A 22,795-nucleotide genomic window follows, 5' to 3' on the forward strand; every position below is an offset into this window, starting at 1 on the left:
AAATTTAATAATGTTAGAGCTTTATCTTGGTCACGAATTTTATTGGCCTTACAATAATTTTTTACTCTTTCAACATATATGGCCCAATCTTCGAGGTCACTATCAAAGGTGCTAATATTCCCGTGTTTAGGCATTGTAGATTTGCAATTTCTCAGATTTTATTTTCTTTACTTGTTATCAAAGATGGCGGCTTCCCGCTCTTGCCGTCGTCCTCCGCCCACAAAATGGCGGTTTTCCCGCGCTTGGCGGTCTTCACCCGTCCCCCGACGCCGTCTCCCTTCAGCCCCCGAGTGCGGCCCTTATCTTCGCCGCGATCGCCCGAGTGCGGCCCTTATTAGCGGATGCGATCGATGGCCCGGCTGCGCCTCGCACTTGAAAGCGGCCCGGCCCTTATCAGTGCTTGCGATCGATGGCCCGGCTGCGCCTCGCACTCCAAAGCCCTTATCTCCCGATCGCGATCGATGGCCCGCGCTGTGCACCGCGGCTCTCGCGCCTTCAATTTCTGCAGCCGCTGCCCTTTCAGCCCGAGTGCGGCCCTTATCGGTGGTTGCGATCGATGGCCCGGCTGCGCCCCTCACTTCAAAGCGGCCCGGCCCTTATCTGCCGATCGCTATCGCCCTGTACCTGTCTTCCCCAGCCCTGTCTTCTACTCCGGTTCACAAGCTGATGGAGGCTTCAGGGTCCTAATGCCTGTCGCTTCCAGTGGGGTGGTGTGGTTTGAAACCTCTCTTCAACCGCCGTGGAATAACTGCCACAGGGTAAGAACCTGACTCATCGCCAGTGTTAAGTATGTGTATTGTATTGAACAATTAACACAAAGACTTAAACGTATAACTCAAACAGGTCTTTACTGGTTGGAGGTAGGGACTATACTGAATACAAGATTACTGCACAGTGCTTATATACCGGTGTGTTCACCCCCGGTATTACGTCTACAGCAGCCTGAGAAAGTAGTACATCTCTTAAGGTGGAACAGGCTTAAGCTCTCTTAAGGTGGAACAGGTTACATACACAACACCCATGGCTCCACCTACCTGCCCAGGTATAAAGGTGGTCGACTGGCTGGTATTCCTCCTTGTTGGATCCGATCACCCACGAGGGTGGGCTCTGTTATTTAGCCAATAAAAACCTATAGTTACTTTCTTAACTCGTCGCTTTTCATTGGATGAATTGATAGGTATATCAATTTTATTGGCTAAATTTTAAAATGTCGTTCCCTGAGCAGCAAAGCGAGCAGCAAAACGACCAGCCAGACGCCGAGCTACAACAGCCACAGCAGCCGGCCTGGCTGTGAGCCCTCAGACCACCGTACCTGGATCTAAACCCACAGGCTGCAAACTCAGCCCTCGACTTCGAACACTGGCTGAGCTGTTTCGAGTCCTACCTGGGAGAATCCGGCGTGCCTCAGAGATCCAAGCTAAGAGTTCTGACCGCCCAAGTGAGCCCTAAAGTATTCGCACTCATCCGGGACTTTAAAACATACGAGGACGCCATCAACCGGCTGAAAAGACAGTACCAGAGCCCGGTAAATTCCATGTATGCCAGACACCTCCTAAGATCCCGCCCGCAACAGCCAGGAGAGCCCGTGGATGAATTTTTACGGGTGCTACAAGCACTCGGCAGAGACTGTAACTTTAAAGCGGTAACGGCGGCAGAAAATACTGAAGACAATGTCCGCGATGCCTTCGTGAAAGGCCTGCGGTCCGACTACTCACGGCAAAGACTACTGGAAGCAAAGGACCTCGACCTGGACAAAGCTGCAGCCCTCGCTCGCTCTCTAGAAGTGGCCCATCGGGACCTCGAGGCATACTCAAGGTACTGTAACTCGCGACCCTGGGACATGGGACCGACCCCGACCGCAATACCCCCCACAGCAACCCCCCTGGGACCTACCTCAGCGTCGGCGTCCCGGACCCGATCGAGACCGCCACCCCCGGTACCGGCTCCGACATCGGACCCCCGTGATCGGGCCGCCGGCTGCTTCTTCTGCGGCCAGGCGAAACACCCGAGGTCGCGCTGCCCTGCCAAAAACGCGACCTGCTCGACCTGCTTGAAGAAAGGCCACTTCGCAAAGGCCTGCAGAGGGGGATCGACAGAGGCCAGCAGTGCCTCATGTGAGCTGTGGGGGCGGCCATCTTCCATCAAGGCAACAGAGGCCAGCATCCCCACATGTGAGTCATGGGGGTGGCCATCTTTGATCCAGGCAACCGACACCAGCAGTGCCTCATGTGAGTTACGGGGGCAGCCATCTTCTCCGCCATTTTGTCCAACCTCGTGGGAGACGCCATTTTACCCACCACGCTCGACCGCCACCGTGCCTCTAGACCCGACTACCGCCTCACCCGCAGACTACAGCAACTCGCTCAGCTATACACTAGCCTCCGTCACACTGGACCAAGCCCGCCCGCATCACCTGTCCAAGTCCATGATAGACATCAAAGTAAACGGCCACGCCACGACCTGCCTGTTCGACAGCGGAAGCACGGAGAGTTTCATCCACCCAGACACGGTGAGCCACTACTCCCTCCCCGTCCAGCCAACGCGCAACCGGATCTCGATGGCATCGAGGTCACACGCCACAGACATCAGCGGCTACTGTGTTGTGACCCTGTCGGTTAAGGGTACGGTGTATAAAAATTTTAAACTCCTCGTCCTGCCCCAGCTATGCGCTGCCATCCTACTAGGGCTAGACTTCCAATCCCACCTCCAAAGCGTCACACTAGCATACGGCGGACCCCTCCCCCCACTCACAGTCGACAACCAGCAGATTTTAAACCGCCCACCGCGTAACACCTGCGGCCTATCCACCCTCAAGGTCCCGCCACCTTCCCTGTTCGCTAACCTCACCCCCGACTGCAAACCCGTCGCTACCAAGAGCAGGCGGTACAGCGCCGGGGACAGAGCTTTCATTAGCTCTGAGGTGCAGCGTCTCCTGAAGGAGGGCATCATCGAAGGGAGCACCAGCCCTTGGCCTGCCCAGGTCGTGGTCGTTAAGACCGGCAATAAAAACCGCCTGGTCATCGACTACAGCCAGACCATAAACAGGTACACCCAGCTGGACGCATACCCCCTTCCCCGCATATTTGATATGGTCAATCAGATCGCACAATACCGAGTATTCTCTACCATCGACCTTAAGTCGGCCTACCACCAACTCCCTATCCGCCCTGAGGACCGCCAGTATACCGCCTTCGAGGCGAATGGCCGCCTCTACCACTTCATTAGGGTTCCCTTCGGCGTCACCAACGGGGTTTCGGTCTTCCAAAGGGAGATGGACCGGATGGTTGACCAGAACGGGCTGCACGCCACGTTCCCCTACCTAGATAACGTCACCATCTGTGGCCGCGACCGGCAGGACCATGACGTTAATCTGGAGAGATTCCTCCGTACGGCCCAACGGCTGAACCTCACCTACAATAAGGAGAAATGTGTGTTTAACACCTCGCGCCTTGCCATCCTCGGCTGTGTAGTAGAGAACGGAGTCATCGGCCCCGACCCCGAAAGAATGCGTCCCCTCATGGAGCTACCCCTCCCCCACTGTCCAAAGGCTCTGAAGAGAACCCTGGGGCTCTTCGCCTACTATGCCCAATGGGTGCCCAATTATGCAGACAAAGCCAGACCCCTCATGAAGTCCACATCCTTCCCCCTTACGGAGGAAGCGTGCGCAGCCTTCTCCCTCATTAAGGGAGACATTGCCAAGGCCACAATGCACGCAGTGGATGAGTCCATCCCCTTCCAAGTGGAGAGCGATGCATCCGACTTCGCCCTAGCCGCTACCCTTAACCAGGAGGGGAGACCAGTGGCCTTCTTCTCAAGGACCCTACAGGGCCCTGAGATCCGACACTCGTCGGTCGAGAAGGAGGCCCAGGCGATTGTGGAGGCGGTACGACGCTGGAGGCATTACCTGGCAGGCAAACGATTTACCCTCCTCACCGACCAGCGTTCGGTCGCTTTTATGTTTAATAACAAGCTGAGGGGCAAAATCAAGAATGACAAGATCTTGAGGTGGAGAATCGAGCTCTCCACCTATGATTATGATATCTTGTACCGGCCAGGTAAGCTGAACGAACCCCCTGATGCTCTGTCACGAATTACATGCGCCAGCGTGCAAAGTGATAGACTTCAGACCCTCCACAACGACCTCTGCCACCCCGGGGTCACCAGACTTTACCACTTCATTAAGGCCCGCAACCTGCCCTACTCCATCGAGGAGGTCAGGACCATGACCAGGAACTGCCAGACCTGTGCCGAGTGCAAACCGCACTTCTTTAGGCCGGACAGAGCAAGCCTGATCAAGGCCACCCGCCCCTTCGAGCGCCTGAGCATCGACTTTAAGGGGCCCCTCCCGTCCTCTGACCGTAATGTGTACTTCCTCAACATTGTTGATGAGTACTCCCGTTTCCCTTTTGCCTTCCCCTGCCCAGACATGACCAGTACCACGGTCATTAAATGCCTGAATGACCTCTTCGCCTTGTTCGGGTTCCCAAACTATATACATAGTGACCGGGGCTCCTCCTTCATGAGCGAGGAACTCCGTCAGTTCCTACTAGCGAGAGGTATTGCCGCAAGCAGGACCACCAGCTACAACCCCCGAGGGAACGGCCAGGTGGAAAGAGAGAACACGACGGTATGGAAGGCCGTCCTCTTAGCCTTAAAGTCTAAGGGCCTCCCAACCTCCCGCTGGCAGGAAGTCCTCCCGGCAGCGCTGCATTCCATCCGGTCACTACTTTGCACTGCCATTAATGCCACCCCCCATGAACGAATGTTTGTTTTCCCCAGGAAGTCGACTACGGGAACCACTCTACCAACCTGGCTGACCTCTCCGGGGCCAGTCTTGCTGCGAAAGCACGTGAGGGCCCATAAAACGGACCCCCTGGTCGAGAGGGTGGACCTCCTGCACGCCAACCCCCAGTACGCCTATGTGGCATACCCAGACGGGCGGGAGGACACAGTCTCCTTACGAGACCTCGCACCCTCGGGCACTCCGGAGACACCACCTTCACCCCCCCCCACCACCCCCCCAATTCCAGCCCAGGTAGACGGCATGCCGGAACCCCACGAGCCTTCGCCGACCACGCAGACACCAGCATTAACACCGGATAATGCAACACCGCCGCTGCGACGATCAGAAAGGCTTACGAGGCCTCCGGACAGACTGACATACCAGAACTGGTAGTACACTTCACCCCGCCGGACTCAAATCTAAACAAGGGGTGAATGTGGTAAACCACTTTTATCGTTCACTATCGTTACACTATTGTTATCACTGTTATATCGTTACTCTATGGTTATCACTGTTCACACTGTTGTATCACTATATGAGGTCGCCTCTTGTCACACTGTTATACCTGGGCTGACCACTGCTGACTCCGCCCATGGCTCCACCTACCTACCCAGGTATAAAGGTGGTCGACTGGCTGGTATTCCTCCTTGTTGGATCCGATCACCCACGAGGGTGGGCTCTGTTATTTAGCCAATAAAAACCTATAGTTACTTTCTTAACTCGTCGCTTTTCATTGGATGAATTGATAGGTATATCAGGCTGTTACACTTTTTCAAGGAGGCTTTGAGGGGGTCCTTGAAGCGTTTCCTCTGCCCACCTGGGGCTCTCTTGCCGTGCCGGAGCTCCGAGTAGAGCGCTTGTTTTGGGAGTCTCGTATTGGGCATGCTGACAATGTGACCCGTCCATCGGAGTTGATCGACCGTGGTCAAAGCTTCGATGCTGGGGATGTTGGCCTGAGCAAGAACACTGACGTTGGTGCCCCTATCCTGCCAATGGATTTGCAGGATCTTGCGGAGGCAGCGTTGGTGGTACCTCTCCAGTGCTTTGAGGTGCCTGCTGTACATGGTCCATGTCTCTGAGGCATACAGCAGGGCGGGTATCACTGCTGCTCTGTAGACCATGAGCTTGGTGCTGGGTTTGAGGTCCTGGTCTTCAAACACTCTCTTCCTCAGGCGACCGAAGGCTGCACTGGCACACCGAAGGCGGTGTTGGACTTCGTCGTCGACGTCTGCCCTTGTTGACAGTAGGCTCCCGAGGTATGGAAAGTGGTCCATGTTGTCCAAGGCCTTGTCGTGGATTTTGATAATCGGGGGGCAGTACTGTGTGGCGGGGGCAGGTTGGTAGAGGACCTTTGTCTTACGGATGTTTAGTGTAAAGCCCATGCTCTCCTAAACAAAAAGCACTGCACGGATTACAGCGGTTCAAGAAGGTGCCTCACCCCTACCTTCTCGAGGGCAATTAAGGATGGGCAGTTAGGGATGCCAGCGATGCCCACATCCCGAGAATTAATTAAATTTCAGTTTCTCTATCTTTCAAGCTCGGAAACCATGCTCTTTTATACACTTTAGTTTGCCTACTTCAAAGTCACATGTCACAGAAAAGACCTCACGATTTATCTGTTCTTGAATCCTTTGAGGACTAGTTTTATTAACAACTTATCCTCTCTATAACCATAGTTAATTGATCCCCTGCCTCTGTTAATTACACTAGCCACTAAAGTTATACTTTAATCACTCATGGTCGATGTCGTCCCAGTCTCTCATTTCCTTGCACAAGCATTTCTTGCAGATAATACTCAGACATTCGGAGCAGAAGATAAGCCATCCTTTGTTCTGTGGCACCCCCGCTGATACCCTGTTTATCTTAGAAAGCATGTTCACCAATAGTTTACATATCTTGCCCAGAGAGGAATAAATTATACGTCAGGTGAATGGGGAGGGAGGCATTGGTGTGTTTCTGGAGGGGGAAGAGGAATATGGTGCGAAGGTCAGTGGGTGGGGTTGGACTGTCAGAAATAAAAAGTATGGGGGGGGGGGGGTGTTCCTTTTAATTGCTGTTTCCTGTTCCTAAAAGGGATGAAAAGGTCTATTTTAAAAAGAGACCAGGAAACCAAAACCACAGCAGTATGTGGGAGGAAAGACTAGATAAAGTAGAGCGTGAAGAGCTGTTTCACATTGTCCAGAACAGTAGAACCAGAGGATACGACCTGTGCTTGAGGGAGGGTAAATAGATTATAGAAACATACAGCACAGAATGAGGCCATTCGGCCCGTCGTGCCTGTCGGTTCTTTGAAAGAGCAGTCGTGCTTATTCCCAATCTGCTGGAAACAATAATATTTCAGTGAACGAGTGGTCAATCTATGGAGCAGGCTCCCCAGGGAGATGGTGGAATGCAAATTATATAGATTTCTTTCAGACAATTTTGGGGATACAGCATCTGAGTAATTTGAGACGTGACGTGTGGAGAGTGTAGCAAGCTCGGGAGGAACAGGTGATTTTGGACCTCTGGTTCCCAAAGCTCTCCCCCACTTTCCTTGCCTCACGTTTTTTTTAAAATTCGTTCATGGGATGTGGGTGTCGCTGGCAAGCCCAATATTTATTGCCTAGGCTTATACATGGACAATGGCTACTTGGAACTGAGGGCTGCCCACATTTTTATTCATTAGTTCCTGGGATGTGGGCACTGCTGGTAAGCCCAGGATTTATTGCCTATCCCTAGTTGCCCTTTAGAAGGTGGTGGTGAGATGACTTCCTGAACCGCTGCAGTCCATGTGGTGAAGGTATTGTTTTTCATAGTGGTGTTTTACAACCAAGTGTCTCGCTGGGCTATTTCAGAGGGGCAGTTAAGAGTCAACCACATTGCTGTGGGTCTGGAATCACATATCGGCCAGACTGGGTAAGGACAGCAGATTTCCTTCCCTAAAGGACATTAGTGGGTTTTTAACAACAATCCTATAGAAACATAGGAGCAGGAGTAGGTCATTCGAGCCTGCTCCACCATTCAATATGATCATGGCTGATCCTCTATCTCAATACCATATTCCCGTGAGATAGTTTCATGGTCACAATTACTGATAGTAGCTTTTTATTCCAGATTTAATTTAACTGGATTTAAATTCCCCAGCTGCTGTGGGGGGATTTGAACTCATATCTCCAGGTCATAAGTCCAGGCCTCTGGATTACCAGTCCAGTAACATAACTACTATGCTACTGTTCTGGGTCTGTTGTAGATTCATTGATAGAGATTGATTGCTGTGATTAGTGAACAACTCCATTATTGTTGGATCATCGACTGCCAGGATGGTAGAAAGTGAACTAGAGGGTCCTTGGTCTTTATTCATCTAGCAATTCCTACATTCCTATAAGAAGGGTTCGGTGGAGCAGAGAAGCATGAATCAAACTGTGCAGTTTTGGTCTTCTTACCTAAGGAAGGATATACTTGCCTTGGAGGCGGTGCAACGACAGTTCATTAGATTGATTCCTGGGATGAGAGGGCTGTCCTATGAGGAGAGATTGTGTAGATTGGGCCTATAGTCTCTGGAGTTTAGAAGAATGAGAGGTGATCTCATTGAAACATATAAAATTCTTACAGGGGTTTGACAGGGTAGATGCTGGGAGGCTATTTCCCCCTGGCTGGAGAGCCTAGAACCAGGGGTCACAGTCTTAGAATAAGGGGTCGGCCATTTAGGACTGAGATGAGGAGAAATTTCTTCACTCTCTGAGGGTTGTGAATCTTTGGAATTCTCTAGCCCAGAGGGCTGTGGATGCTCAGTCATTGAGTGTAGTCAAGACAGAGATTAATAGATTTTTGGATATTTATGTAATCAAGGGATATGGCAATTGGGCGGGAAAGTGGAGATGAGGTAGAAGATCAGCCGTGATCTTATGAATGGGCGGAGCAGGCTCGAGGGGCCGAATGGCCGACTTCTGCTCCTAATTCTTATGTTCTTATGAATCACCTGCAATGGCGTCTCTTCCTGCTCCCGCATCGTTACCTCTGGTGTCCCCCAAGGATCTACCCTTGGCCCCCTCCTATTTCTCATCTACATGTTGCCCCTCGGCGACATCATCGAAAACACAGCGTCAGTTTCCACCTGTACGCTGACGACACCCAGCTCCACTATTTTTCTCTCGACCCCTCCACGGTCTCTAAATTGTCAGACTGCTTGTTCGACATCCAGTTCTGGATGAGCAAAAATTTTCTCCAATTAAATATTGGGAAGACCGAAGCCATTGTTTTCGGTCCCTGCCACAAACTCTGTTCCCTAGCCACTGACTCCATCCCTCTCCCTAACATCTGTCTGAGGCTGAACCACACTGTTCGCAACCTTGTTGTCATATTTGACCCTGAAATGAGCTTCCGACCATATATCTGCAGCATAACAAAGACCGCCTACTTGCACCTCTGTAACATCGCTCGTCTCCGCCCCTGCCTCAGCTCATCCGCTGCTGAAACCCTCATCCATGCCTTTGTTACCTCTAGACTTGACTATTCGAACACACTCCTGGCTGGCCTCCCACATTCCACCCTACGTAAACTTGAGGTCATCCAAAACACGGCTGCCCCGTGTCCTAACTCGCACCAAGTCCCGTTCGCCCATCACCCCCTGTGCTCGCTGACCTACATTGACTCCAGGTTAAGCAACGTCTCAATTTCAAAATTCTCATCCTTCTTTTCAAATCCCGCCATGGCCTCGCCCCTTCCTATCTCTGTAATCTCCTTCAGCCCCACAACCCCCCGAGATATCTGCACTCCTCTAATTCTGCCCTCTTGAGGATTCCTAATTATAATCGCTCAACCATTGGTGGCCGTGCCTTCTGTTGCCTGGGCCCTAAGCTCTGGAATTCCCTGCCTAAACCTGTCCGTTTCGCTACCTCTCTTTGGCCCTCCATTCACCATGATATTTCTGCAGCTACCAATCTGCTCAACCACACCCTCACCACCACCTTTGCTGCCTAGTCCCTATTAAAACAATTACTCTCTCTCACCCTGGCCATTCCCCCTGGTACAGCCCTCATCTTCGCTCCCTTAAGTCCAAGGGACGCAGACTTGAACGGATATGGCGGACAACTGGTTTAGCCATTCACTGCCAGATCTGGCTGGACCACATAAAGCATTATCGGGTCCTGCTCTCGTCTGCCAAAATTGCTCACTATTCCAGAATCATTCTGGAATGCAAAGATAAACCCCGGCTCCTATTCTTCACTGCTAACCATCTTCTTAAAGCCCTCTCCCCTGTCTCCTCCGACAACAAGTGTGAGGAGCTCATGGACTTCTTTGTCTCTAAGATTGAGACCATCCGTTCAGCTGCTTCTGCCACTCCCATTCCTTCCCCTAGCCCACCGGGCCAAACTTCCTCTATGGTTTCCCCCTGCCCTAGCCCTGAATTCACATCTTTCTCCAGTTTCTCTCCGATCTCCCCTCATGACCTCTCCACGCTCATCTTGTCCATGAGACCCACTTCCTGCTCCCTCGACCCTATTCCCACCAAACTGCTGACCACCCAACTTCCTTTTCTGGCTCCCCTGTTAGCTGACATTGTTAACGGTTCTCTCTCCTCAGGTACTGTCCCCCTCTCCTTCAAATCTGCCGTCATCACCCCCCTCCTCAAAAAACAACCCTTAACCCCTCTATCCTTGCAAACTACTGCCCCATCTCCAACCTCCCTTTCCTCTCCAAAGTCCTTGAACATGTTGTCACCTCCCAAATCCGTGCCCATCTTTCCCGCAACTCCTTGTTTGAATCCCTCCAATCAGGTTTCCGCCCTTGCCACAGTACCGAAACGGCTCTCATCAAAGTCACAAAGCATATCCTTTGTGACTGTGACAAAGGTAAACTATCTCTCCTCTTCCTTCTTGACTTGTCTGCAGCCTTTGACACGGTTGACCACTCCATCTTTCTCCACCATCGTCCAGCTGGGTGGGACTGCACTCGCCTGGTTCCATTCTTCTCTATCTAATCGTAGCCAGAGAATCACCTGCAACGGCTTCTCTTCCCGCTCCCGCATCGTTACCTCTGGTGTCCCCCAAGGATCTATCCTTGGCCCCTCCTATTTCTCATCTACATGCTGCCCCTTGGCGACATCATCCCAAAACACAGCGTCAGTTTCCACATGTACGCTGACAACACCCAGCTCGACCTCACTACCACTTCTCTCGACCCCTCCACAGTCTCTAAATTGTCAGACTGCTTGTCCGACATCCAGTTCTGGATGAGCAGAAATTTTCTCCAATTAAATATTGGGAAGACCGAAGCCATTGTTTTCAGTCCCTGCCACAAACTCCGTTCCCCAGCCACTGACTCCATCCCTCTCCCTAACATCTGTCTGAGGCTGAACCACACTGTTCGCAACCTTGGTGTCATATTTGACCCTGAAATGAGCTTCCGACCACATATCTGTAGCATAACTATTTCCACCTCCGTAACATCGCCCGTCTCTGCCTTTGCCTCAGTTCATCCGCTGCTGAAACCCTCATCCATGCCTGTGTTACTTCTAGACTTGACTATTCCAAAGCACTCCTGGCTGGCCTCCCACATTCCACCCTACGTAAACTTGAGGTCATCCAAAACTCTGCTGCCCGTGTCCTAACTCGCACCAAGTCCCGTTCGCCCATCACCCCTGTGCTCCCTGGCCCACATTGGCCCCCGGTTAAGCAATGCCTCGATTTCAAAATTCTCATCCTTGTTTTCAAATCCTTCCATGGCCTCGCCCCTCCCTATCTCTGTAACCTCCTCCAGCCCCACAACCCCACGCCCCACCTCCCGAGATATCTGCACTCCTCTAATTTTGCCCTCTTGAGCATCCCTGATTATAATCGCTCAACTGTTGGTGGCCGTGCCTTCTGTTGCCTGGGCCCTAAGATCTGGAATTCCCTCCCTAAACCTCTCCGTCTCGCAAAGATTGGTGAAGTAAAGCGTAGGTCCCTTGCAGTCAGAATCACGTGAATTTATAATGGGGAACAAAGAAATGGCAGACCAATTTAAATACATATTTTGGTTCTGTCTTCACAGAGGAGGACACAAATAACCTCCCAGAGATGTCGGGGAACATAGGGTCTGATGAAAGGGAGGAACTGAAAGAAATCAGTATTTGTAGGGAAATGGTGTTAGGGAAATTGATTGGATTGAAGGCCGATAAATCCCCAGGGCCTGATAATCTACATCCTAGGGTACTTAAGGAAGTGGCCCTAGAAATAGTAGATGCATTGCTGATTATCTTCCAACATTCGATGGAATCTGGAACAGTACCCATGGATTGGAGGGTAGCTAATGTTACCCCACTATTCAAAAAAGGTGGTAGAGAGAAAGCGGGTAATTACAGACTGGTAAGCCTGACATCGGTAGTGGGGAAAATGCTAGAGTCCATTATAAAAGATGTAATAGCAGAGCACTTGGAAAACAGTGACAGGATCGGACAAAGTCAACATGGATTTACAAAAGGTAAATCGTGCTAGACTAATCTACTGGAATTTTTTGAGGATGTAACTGGTAAAATAGATAAGGGAGAACCAGTGGATGTGATGTATTTGGACTTTCAGAAGGCCCCGCATCAGAGATTAGCGTGTAAAGTTAAGGCACATGGGATTGGGGGCAAGGTATTGACTTGGATAGAGAACTGGTTGGCAGACAGAAAGCAAAGAGTTGGAATAAACGGGTCTTTTTCCGAGTGGCAGGCAGTGACTAGTGGGGTACCGCAGGGATCGGTCCTTGGACCCCAGCTATTCACAATATATATTAATGATCTAGACGAGGGAACTAGATGTAATATCTCCAAATTTGCAAACGACACAAAGCTGGGTGGGCGTGTGTGCTGTGAGGAGGATGCCGAGAAACTCCAGTATGATAATTAATAATTCAACTTTATTGTCATTGTACAATGCACAAGTACATGAACAACGAAATGTGATCTTGCAAGCTCCCATGAGTCCAGTACAAATAACATTAACGTAAATAGCACCGTCCTGGGAGAAGCAAAGCCACTGCGTCTGTGCGCGCCGCCATTCCATTTCCACCATTCCTCCTGTCCGACAATCTTCAGCCCAACGCCCGGGCCTGCTCACCAGCCGCCCCTCCCGGGGCTCCTTCCGGTGACCTTCTCACCAGCCGCCCCTCCTCGGGGCTCCTTCCGGTGACCTTCTCACCAACCGCCCCTCCTCGGGGCTCCTTCCGTGACCTTCTGCACCTGGTCTTCCCGGATGGTCACCCCTCCAGGTACTAACCAGGCCTGGCTCTGCTTAGCTTCCAAGCCTTGCCAGTGACCCTGTCGCTAGTCCCAGGAACAGGCCTTTGGACAGGTTGGGTGATTGGGCAAAAGCATGGCAGATGCAATATAATGTGGATAAATGCAAGGTTATCCACTTTGGTGGCAAAGACAGGAAGGCAGATTATTATCTGAATGGCAATAGATTGGGAGAAGGGGAAGTGCAACGAGACCTGGGTGTCCTTGTGCACCAGTCGCTGAAGGTAAGCATGCAGGTGCAGCAGGCGGTTAAGAAGGCAAATGGTATGTTGGCCTTCGTAGCGAGAGGGTTTGAGTACAGGAACAAGGATGTCTTGCTGCAGTTGTACAGGGCCTTGGTGCGACCACATCTTGAGTATTGTGTGCAGTTTTGGTCGCCTTATCTGAGGATGTTCTTGCCATGGAGGGAGTTCAGCGAAGATTCACCAGGCTGATACCTGGGATGGCAGGAATGACGTATGAGGAGAGATTGGGTCGATTGGGCTTATACTCGCTGGAGTTTAGAAGAATGAGAGGGGATCTCATTGAAACTTATAAAATTCTGACAGGACTGGACAGACTAGATGCAGGAAGGATGTTCCCGATGGTCGGGGAGTCCAGAATCAGGGGTCACAGTCTAAGGATAAGGGGTAAGCCATTTAGGACTGAAATGAGGAGGAATTTCTTCACCCAGAGAGTGGTGAACCTGTGGAATTCTCTACCACAGAAGGCAGTAGAGGCCAATTCATTAAATATATTCAAGAAGGAGTTGGATATATTTCTTAAGGCTAAAGGGATCAAGGGATATGGGGAGAAGGCAGGGACAGGGTACTGAATTTGGATGATCAGCCATGATCTCATTGAATGGCGGAGCAGGCTCGAGGGGCCGAATGGCCTACTCCTGCTCCTATCTTCTATGTTTCTATGTTTACCTCTCTCTCCTCCTTTAAGACGCTCCTTTAAACCTCCCTCTTTGACCAAGCTTTTGGTCACCTGCCCTAATTTCTCCTTATGTGGCTCGGTGCCAAAGTTTTTGTCTTATAATACTCCTGTGAAGTGCCTTGGAACGTTTTACTATGTTAAAGGCGCTATATAAATACATGTTGTTGTTGTTGTTGAGAGGATATACTTATTAGGAAAGGCTAAACAGGTTGGGGCGCTTTTCTCTAGAAAAGAGAAGGCTGAGGGGTCTTTAAAATTATGTCAGGGTTTGGTGTAGAGAAAATGTTTCCACTTGTGGGGGAGACCAGAACTAGGGCCCATCAATATAAGATAGTCACTAATAAATCTAATCGGGAATTCAGAAAAAACTTCTTTACCCAGAGAGTGGTGAGAATGTGGAACTCGCTACCACAGGGAGTGGTCGAGGCGAATAGTATAGATATATTTAAGGGGAGGCTGGATAAACACATGAGGGAGAAAGGAATAGAAGGATATGCTGATGGGGTGAGATGAAGAGGGGTGGGAGGAGGCTCGCGTGGAGCATAAACACCGGCACGGACCGGTTGGGCCGAGTGGTCTGTTTCTGTGCTGTAGACTCGATGTAACTCTTTAAAATCTGGGCTGAATCTCCAGAGCAGTACTGAAAGAGTGCTGCATTGTTGAATGTCCTGTCTTTCAGATGAGGCCCCAGCTGCCTGTTCAGGTGGACATACAAGATGCCGTGGCACTGTTGGGAGAAAAGCAGGGCAGCTCTCCCGCTGTCCTTACCGGTGGTTAGTCCTAGAAAAAACAGATAAAGCCGTCACTTATTTCACTGCTGTTTTTGGGACCTTTCCGTGCACAAATGGACTGTTTGCCTCCATGACAACAGTGATTGCACTTCAACAGTAATTCATTGACTGTGAGACAGCACGGGACACCCTGAGGACGTGAAAGGTGCTATCTAAATGCAAGTTCTTTTTATTAAGGGCCACAGATAATGATAGGCACAGTTGACTTTCTGAAGCTCCTTACAGCCACACTGGACCTGCCTACTCCTCTTGGTCTTCCCTTCCTGCCACTGTGCAAGGATGTTTGCGTTGCCTAACCATCGACTTAGCTTACCTTCTCAGCTTGGTGCTGCCCCGCACTGTGGGCCTTGTCCCTTCACCTTGGGCTTCTCAATAGAATGCTAACCCCCCAACCTATGTTCCCATTAAGCTGCGCGGCTGCACAGTGCTCTGGAGTGCTCGCGCAGCCACCTCACCAGCTTTTAAATGGGAAAAACCGCGCATGTGCAGTATTTTGAATGGGCCGCACAGCCACTTAAAGGGGCCGTGCACCCAAAAAAGAATTAAAGGGATCATTGCCCCCAACCCGTAATATTGTACCTTACCACTGCTTTCTTTTACATTGTTAAACAGGCTAAAGTACTTAAATCTCGACCAAAACAGCTTCACTGGGGTCCCCTACCTGCAGCAGATGGAGTCCTCGCCACCTTTCGAGAAGGCTGAAGGTGCTCAGCTATGCCAGTCAATCATCAACCAATTCAAATCGGCCATCAAATGTCCAACAGCGGATTTAACGGAGAGTGCTGTGTTTCAGTCCGGTTTTGGAAACAGAACAGCGAGGGAAATAACTGAGAAGGAGGAGGAGAAGGAAGTGGAGGACTTTGACGGTGTGTTTATTTTTCCAATTTGCTTTCCCCCCACCCCCCTTCCCTAAAGTCACTGAGTTATGATTACACAGGTGATGGCTGATGTAAGAAAACTACTAGGCACTTGGTCTAAGCGTTAAACAAAGCTTTAATCAACTGTTTTACAACATGGAGGTCTAGTTGTGTCCTTCACTAGTTCCTGTAAAAGAATGTCCTGAGCAAGCTGGGCCCAGGCCCGAGTATTTCTACTCTCCCTGGACAGCGCCACCAGCAGACCGCCCAGTATTATTTCATAAGTCATTTCTACATGAATGACAAGATTCATGTCAATGGCTGCCTTCTGGTAGCAGCATTTTTCATAAGTGAGCCTAGAAGCCAGGGACTGTGGTCGCAACACAGCCCGCTTGCCCTTGCCCGAAGTCCACCATGTGCACTTTCCAACACGGGGATATTGATCAGGAGTGGGGAACTTTTTTTTTCATTCGTTCATGGGATGTGAGCGTCACTGGCAAGGCCAGTATTTATTGCCTATCCCTAATTTTCCCTTGTCCAACATCCTGCAACAACATTCAAGAAGCTCGACACCATCCAGGACAAAGCAGTCCGCTTGATTGGCACCCCATCCACCACCTTAAACATTCACTCCCTCCACCACCGGCGTACCGTGGCTGCAGTGTGTACCATCTACAAGATGCACTGCAGCAACTCGCCAAGGCTTCTTCGGCAGCACCTCCCAAACCCGCGACCTCCACCACCTAGAAGGACAAGGGCAGCAGGTGCATGGGAACACCACCACCTCCAAGTTCCCCTCCGAGTCACACACCATCCTGACTTGGAAATATATCGGCCGTTCCTTCATCGTCGCTGGGTCAAAATCCTGGAACTCCCTCCCTAACAGCACTGTGGGAGTACCTTCACCACACGGACTGCAGCGGTTCAAGAAGGCGGCTCACCACCACCTTCTCAAGGGCAACTAGGGATGGGCAATAATTGCTGGCCTCGCCAGCAACCCTGATATCCCAAGAATGAATAAAAAATATATATATGTTTAAATCCACTTTCACCCTATTCTCCAACACATCGAGTTCAAAATCTTGATCTTCATTTATAAAGCCCCACCCTACCTCTGCAACATCTACTAGGCCTGCCTCCCAGAGTGTGCTCTGTCGTCCTCCGATTCCTCCTTCCTGTGCAATCTTCCTCTCTCCCACTGGCGACAGCGCTTCCAGCCATCTCGGGCCCTTGCTCTGCCATTTACTTAAATTGGGGTTACTAATGAGCACAAAATCCAGGCTGACACTCCTGGTGCAGTACTGAGGGAGCGCCGCACTGTCGGAGGGGCAGTACTGAGGGAGCGCCGCACTGTCGGAGGGGCAGTACTGAGGGAGCACTGCACTGTCGGAGGGGCAGTACTGAGGGAGCGCTGCACTGTCGGAGGGGCAGTACTGAGGGAGCGCTGCACTGTCGGCGGGGCAGTACTGAGGGGGCGCTGCACTGTCGGAGGGGCAGTACTGAGGGAGCGCTGCACTGTCGGAGGGGCAGTACTGAGGGGGCGCTGCACTGTCGGAGGGGCAGTACTGAGGGAGCGCTGCACTGTCGGAGGGGCAGTACTGAGGGAGCACTGCACTGTTGGAGGGGCAGTACTGAGGAAGCGCCGCACTGTCGGAGGGGCAGTACTGAGGGAGCGCCGCACTGTCGGAGGGGCAGTGCTGAGGGAGCGCTGCACTGTTGGTGGAGCAGTGCTGAGCGAGCGCTGCACTGTCGGAGAGGCAGTACTGAGGGAGCGCCGCACTGTCAGAGGGACATTACTGAGGGAGCGCTGCACTGTCAGAGGAGCAGTACTGAGGGAGTGCCGCACTGTCGGAGGGGCAGTACTGAGGGAGCGCCGCACTGTCAGAGGGGCAGTACTGAGGGAGCGCTGCACTGTCGGAGGGGCAGTACTAAGGAGGGCACTGCACTGTCGGAGGGGCAGTACTGAGGGAGCGCTGCACTGTCGGAGGGGCAGTACTGAGGAGGGCGCTGCACTGTCGGAGGGGCAGTACTGAGGGAGCACTGCACTGTCGGAGGGGCAGTACTGAGGGAGCGCTGCACTGTTGGTGGGGCAGTGCTGAGCGAGCGCTGCACTGTCGGAGAGGCAGTACTGAGGGAGCGCCGCACTGTCGGAGGGGCAGTACTGAGGGAGCGCCGCACTGTCGGAGGGGCAGTACTGAGGGAGCACTGCACTGTCGGAGGGGCAGTACTGAGGGAGCGCCGCACTGTCAGAGGGGCAGTACTGAGGGAGCGCCGCACTGTCAGAGGGGCAGTACTGAGGGAGCGCCGCACTGTCAGAGGGGCAGTACTGAGGGAGCGCCGCACTGTCGGAGGGGCAGTACTGAGGGAGCGCTGCACTGTCGGAGGGGCAGTACTGAGGGAGCGCTGCACTGTTGGTGGGGCAGTGCTGAGCGAGCGCTGCACTGTCGGAGAGGCAGTACTGAGGGAGCGCCGCACTGTCGGAGGGGCAGTACTGAGGGAGCGCCGCACTGTCGGAGGGGCAGTACTGAGGGAGCACTGCACTGTCGGAGGGGCAGTACTGAGGGAGCGCCGCACTGTCAGAGGGGCAGTACTGAGGGAGCGCCGCACTGTCAGAGGGGCAGTACTGAGGGAGCGCCGCACTGTCAGAGGGGCAGTACTGAGGGAGCGCCGCACTGTCGGAGGGGCAGTACTGAGGAGGGCGCTGCACTGTCGGAGGGGCAGTACTGAGGGAGCGCTGCACTGTCGGAGGGGCAGTACTGAGGGAGCGCTGCACTGTTGGTGGGGCAGTGCTGAGCGAGCGCTGCACTGTCGGAGAGGCAGTACTGAGGGAGCGCCGCACTGTCGGAGGGGCAGTACTGAGGGAGCGCCGCACTGTCGGAGGGGCAGTACTGAGGGAGCACTGCACTGTCGGAGGGGCAGTACTGAGGGAGCGCCGCACTGTCAGAGGGGCAGTACTGAGGGAGCGCCGCACTGTCAGAGGGGCAGTACTGAGGGAGCGCCGCACTGTCAGAGGGGCAGTACTGAGGGAGCGCCGCACTGTCGGAGGTGCCGTCTTTCAGATGAGACGTTAAACCGTGGTCCCGTCTGCCGTCTCAGGTGGGCGTAAAAGATCCCATGGCACTAATTTGAAGAAGAGGGGAGTTCTCCCTGGTGTCCTGGCCCAATATTTATCCCTCAACCAACATCACTAACAGCAGTTTATCTGGACATATTCACATTTCTGTTTGTGGGAGCTTGTTGTGCGCAAATTAGCTGCCGCGTTTCCTGCATTACAACAGTGACTACACTTCAAAAAGTACTTCATTGGCTGAAAAGTGCTTTGGGATGTCCTGAGGTCGTGACAGGCGCTGTAGAAATACAAGTTCCTTCTTCCTTTCTTTAATTGTTAAAGTGTAATTGTGTATTCAATAAGCTAATTCATGTTCTCTGACTTTCCAATTGCAGACTTCTCTTCGGTTAGCTCGGTCGACAGTGCGGAGCTGTCCACTGTGAACGTATCCAGTGTGGAGGTAGACTATGTTGTACTGAGTTGTTAGGGTTTAAGAGTGACTGCGGTGATTCCGTAATCTGGCGCTCCCATTGGGGAAGCAGTCCTCACAGGGGAATGTGCGGGCTGCAATTTTCTGAGCTGTGCTCCCTGCCAGTGATGCTCCCCGCCAGGAGCCACATCCCGCAGAATCACCCCGGTGTTATAATCTTTCGCATAAAAATGTAATTGTCTCTTGTAATCTTCGTGGCGCCCTGTGTCATTTTTCCTTGTTGCTAACAGGAGAAATCGGTACTTTCTGTTGCATGTACTTTAGAAACATAGAAGATAGGAGCAGGAGTCGGCCATTCAGCCCCTCGAGCCTGTTCCGCCATTTAATGAGATCATGGCTGACCATTCAAATTCAGTACCCTGTCCCTGCTTTCTCCCCATATCCCTTTAGCCTTCCCTTTTTTTTAAGGAGGGGAACACAGACCTCAGATTCATCAGTGGAGGGGGTGGGAGTCTTTATTCCCCACCCTGGTTGAAAGGTCCCCGAGGAGCTTGATAGAAAAGTATGGCAACAGGCGGCCAGGGGTATAACTGCCATTGGCACAGTTCACTGAGACTTGGGTACGGGTCCTGCAGCAAGTTCAGCGATCTAACCAGGAGTGGCCCCGACGTATTCCTGAAGGTTTTATCACATGACCTCCCGCCCCCAACCGTCCCCGCCCCCGCGCTCCCGCCATTGGTCACCTGACACGTCCATCCTTGCGCCACCCGCCTTCCCACGTCAGGTGGACGTAAAATATCCCACGGCACTATTGGAGGAAGAGCTGGGGAATTCTCCCCAGTGTCCTGGGGCCAATAATTATTCCCCAACCAACTTCACGAAAAACAGATTATCTGGTCATTATCGCATTGCCGTTTGTGGGAGCTTGCTGTGCGCAAATTGGCTGCTGTGTTTCCTGCATTACAACAGTGACTACACTTCAAAAAGTATTTCATTGGCGGTAAAGTGCTTTAGGACGTCCTGAGGTTGTGAAAGGCGCTATAGAAATGCAAGTTCCTTCTTTCTCCAGGCTGAACCATTTGGGGATTATCTCTGACTCTCCACCTCCCCCCTTAAAGCCCAAGCTATTGGTCACCTCTCCTAATACCCCCTTTGTCTCACCGTCCATTTTTGTCTGATTACTCCTCTGTGAATGTTTTTCTTCATTCTAAACGCTTTGTGTATCTATAGTACAACAACTTGTATTTATATAGCGCCTTTAATGTAGTAAAATGCCCCAAGGCGCTTCACAGGAAAGAAAGAAAGATTTGCATTTATGTAGCGCCTTTTACGACCACTGGACTTTACAGCCAATGAAGTACTTTTGGAGTGTAGTCACTGTTGTAATGTGGGAAACGTGGCAGCCAATTTGCGCACAGCAAGCTCCCACAAACGGCAATTGTGAAAATGACCAGATAATCTGTTTTTGTTATGTTGGTTGAGGGAGAAATATTGGCCCAGGACACTGGGGAGAACTCCCCTGCTCTTCTTCGAAATAGTGCCATGGGATCTTTTATGTCCATCTCATCCAAAAGACGGCCCCTCCGACAGTGCAGTACTCCCTCAGCACTGCACTGGAGTGTCAGCCTAGCTTTATGTGCCACAACCTTCTGACTCAGAGGCGAGTGTGCTACCCACTGAACCACAGCTGACAGTCTGAACTGAAGCGATTATCAGACAAAATGTGTTGCCGAGCCACATAAGGAGATATTAGGGACAGGTGACCAAAAACTTGGTCAAAGAGGTAGGTTTTAAGGAGCATCTTAAAGGAGGAGAGAGATGTAGAGAACAATGTCCCCCCTAATTTTTTGGGGGGTATGCAGTCCCTTTAATGGGCTGGGTGGCCCATTCAAACTTTCGTGCGCGTGCAAAACTTCACATTTGAAAAGCCGGTCCCGCGAGAACATTGGTAGAGAGGCGGAGCGGTTTAGGGAGGGAATTGCAGAGCTTAGGGCCCAGGCAGCTGAAGGCACAGCCACCAATGGTGGAGCGATTAAACTCGGGGATGCGCAAGAGGCCAGAGTTGGAGGAGTGCAGAGATCTCAAAGGGCTGTAGGGCTGGAAGAGGTTACAGTGATAGGGAGGGGGTGAGGCCATGTAGGGATTTGAAAACAAGGATGATGGAAATTGTTGTTATTTAATCTTAGTTGAATCACACTTGCGGTTGATGGTGAAAGTGTAGGGTTTAACCCTGCGATGCTGCCCTCCCAGCGGGGAGCCGCACTGACTGGGAGAGCAGGTCAGAGAGTCAGGCTGTAGTCCCCCTTGGAACTCAGCGCCCCTACTGGGAACACGGAATTGAGCCTAATCTTACCATGGTGGGTAATTGATCAAGTGGCATGCGGTGTTCATTTCCAAGGAGATGTTTTAGCTAAATAAAAATAATCCCCTCCCTCTCTGTCTCAGGGAAAATCACCTATGCAAGAATCGCTGGAATCTCCCAAGAGTAAACCAATGTGCTTTCCAAAACAGAATGAGTTTCTTCCTCCATTCTCAGAGCTGAGGCACCTCAGCCTGGCAAAAAATAAGGTAATGTCTGGATTCCGTTTCAATCACCCCCTCACCTCCCTTTCTCCTTTACCTCTCCCTCAGTTACCATATTGCACGGAACCGTGAGAATTACATTCGGACCCATGATTCTGCCTGTGGCGGGGTGTTATGAATGGATGGTGAGGGGGGGGAGGGCGGGGGACAGTGTGGAGGGGGGGGGCGGGCACCGAGTTGCGCCAACATTCATTGGGCTAAAAATTCGCCAGGACGCTACTTTTAGCTCCCCGGAAAAGTTAGCGCCCCCGTGACGGAAATTGAGTGGTCGCGCCCCAACAGGGTAGCGGGGTGCTACTGGAAGCGCCCCGCTACCCTCTTGGGGCGCTGCGAGGGAATATTGCGGCACTGCAGCACGTCGCGCCGCGGTATTGCAGGCCTTCCTCCCCTTCTTAAAGGGGAGGGGCCTTGCGCAGCGTGACCCGGGGCCCAGCTGGGTCCCCGGGGATCGGGAGTGCCGGCAAATGAGCCCGGAACTCGAGAAGTGCCGGGCTCCTGGAGCGCGGGGGCGGGGGGGGGGGGTGGTCAGGAGGCCGTGGACGGGAGCGGAGGCAGCTGCTGGCAGGTGGCCAGCAACAAAAATGGCCGCCCCGCACCTCGCCTTTAAATAGCGCCTCCCCGGCTGCAGGTAGACCCCCCTGACCCCGTCAGACATAGCATCCGGCGGTAAGTCAGGGGGCACTCCCGAAGATCGCGGCCGGGGCGCTGTGCATGGCGATGATGTCATCGCCGGCAGCGCCGCGGGGCGCTAATGGTTAGCGCAACTGCTAACCTCTCGCTGAATTTTGCGGGAGGTTGTCGCAGCGCCGCGCCCTAAGAGGGCGCTAACGGGAGGCGCAAAGCAACCCAATTTTTTCCCCATTGGACATTGGTTTAAGACCCAGATCTACTGTGGTTCACGCTGCAGCCGTTTGAGTTTCTTGTGACGCTTTTGAGTTTGGATAGTTAGGGGATCATTGATTGTAAGGATAGGCACATATAATCAGTTGCTGAATACAACTTCCTTTTGCTAAGGATAAACTGTTTCCAGTGGCAGGAGGGTCGGTAACCAGAGGACACAGATTGAAGATATTTGGCAAAAGAACCAGAGGGGAGATGAGGAGAAATGTTTTTACGCAGCGAGTTGTTGTGATCTGGAATGC

At 52.1% G+C, this 22,795-nt stretch overlaps 1 protein-coding gene across 1 annotated transcript in view; it reads left to right on the forward strand.

Annotated features, from left to right (window-relative positions):
- The window catches only part of xrra1 (X-ray radiation resistance associated 1), a 127,799-nt gene that overhangs the window by 74,723 nt on the left and 30,281 nt on the right, over nucleotides 1-22,795 (forward strand). Inside the window, exons 9-11 of the mRNA XM_085998321.1 lie at nucleotides 15,347-15,600; nucleotides 19,036-19,100; nucleotides 21,516-21,638. Coding sequence (XP_085854447.1) covers nucleotides 15,347-15,600; nucleotides 19,036-19,100; nucleotides 21,516-21,638 — 442 coding nt within the window. The remainder of the gene's footprint in view (nucleotides 1-15,346; nucleotides 15,601-19,035; nucleotides 19,101-21,515; nucleotides 21,639-22,795) is intronic.

The sequence above is a fragment of the Somniosus microcephalus genome, chromosome 10 (assembly GCF_052327205.1).
Source record: "Somniosus microcephalus isolate GS21.2 chromosome 10, FLI_Smic_1.0, whole genome shotgun sequence".
In the NCBI taxonomy this organism is placed as follows: domain Eukaryota; kingdom Metazoa; phylum Chordata; class Chondrichthyes; order Squaliformes; family Somniosidae; genus Somniosus; species Somniosus microcephalus.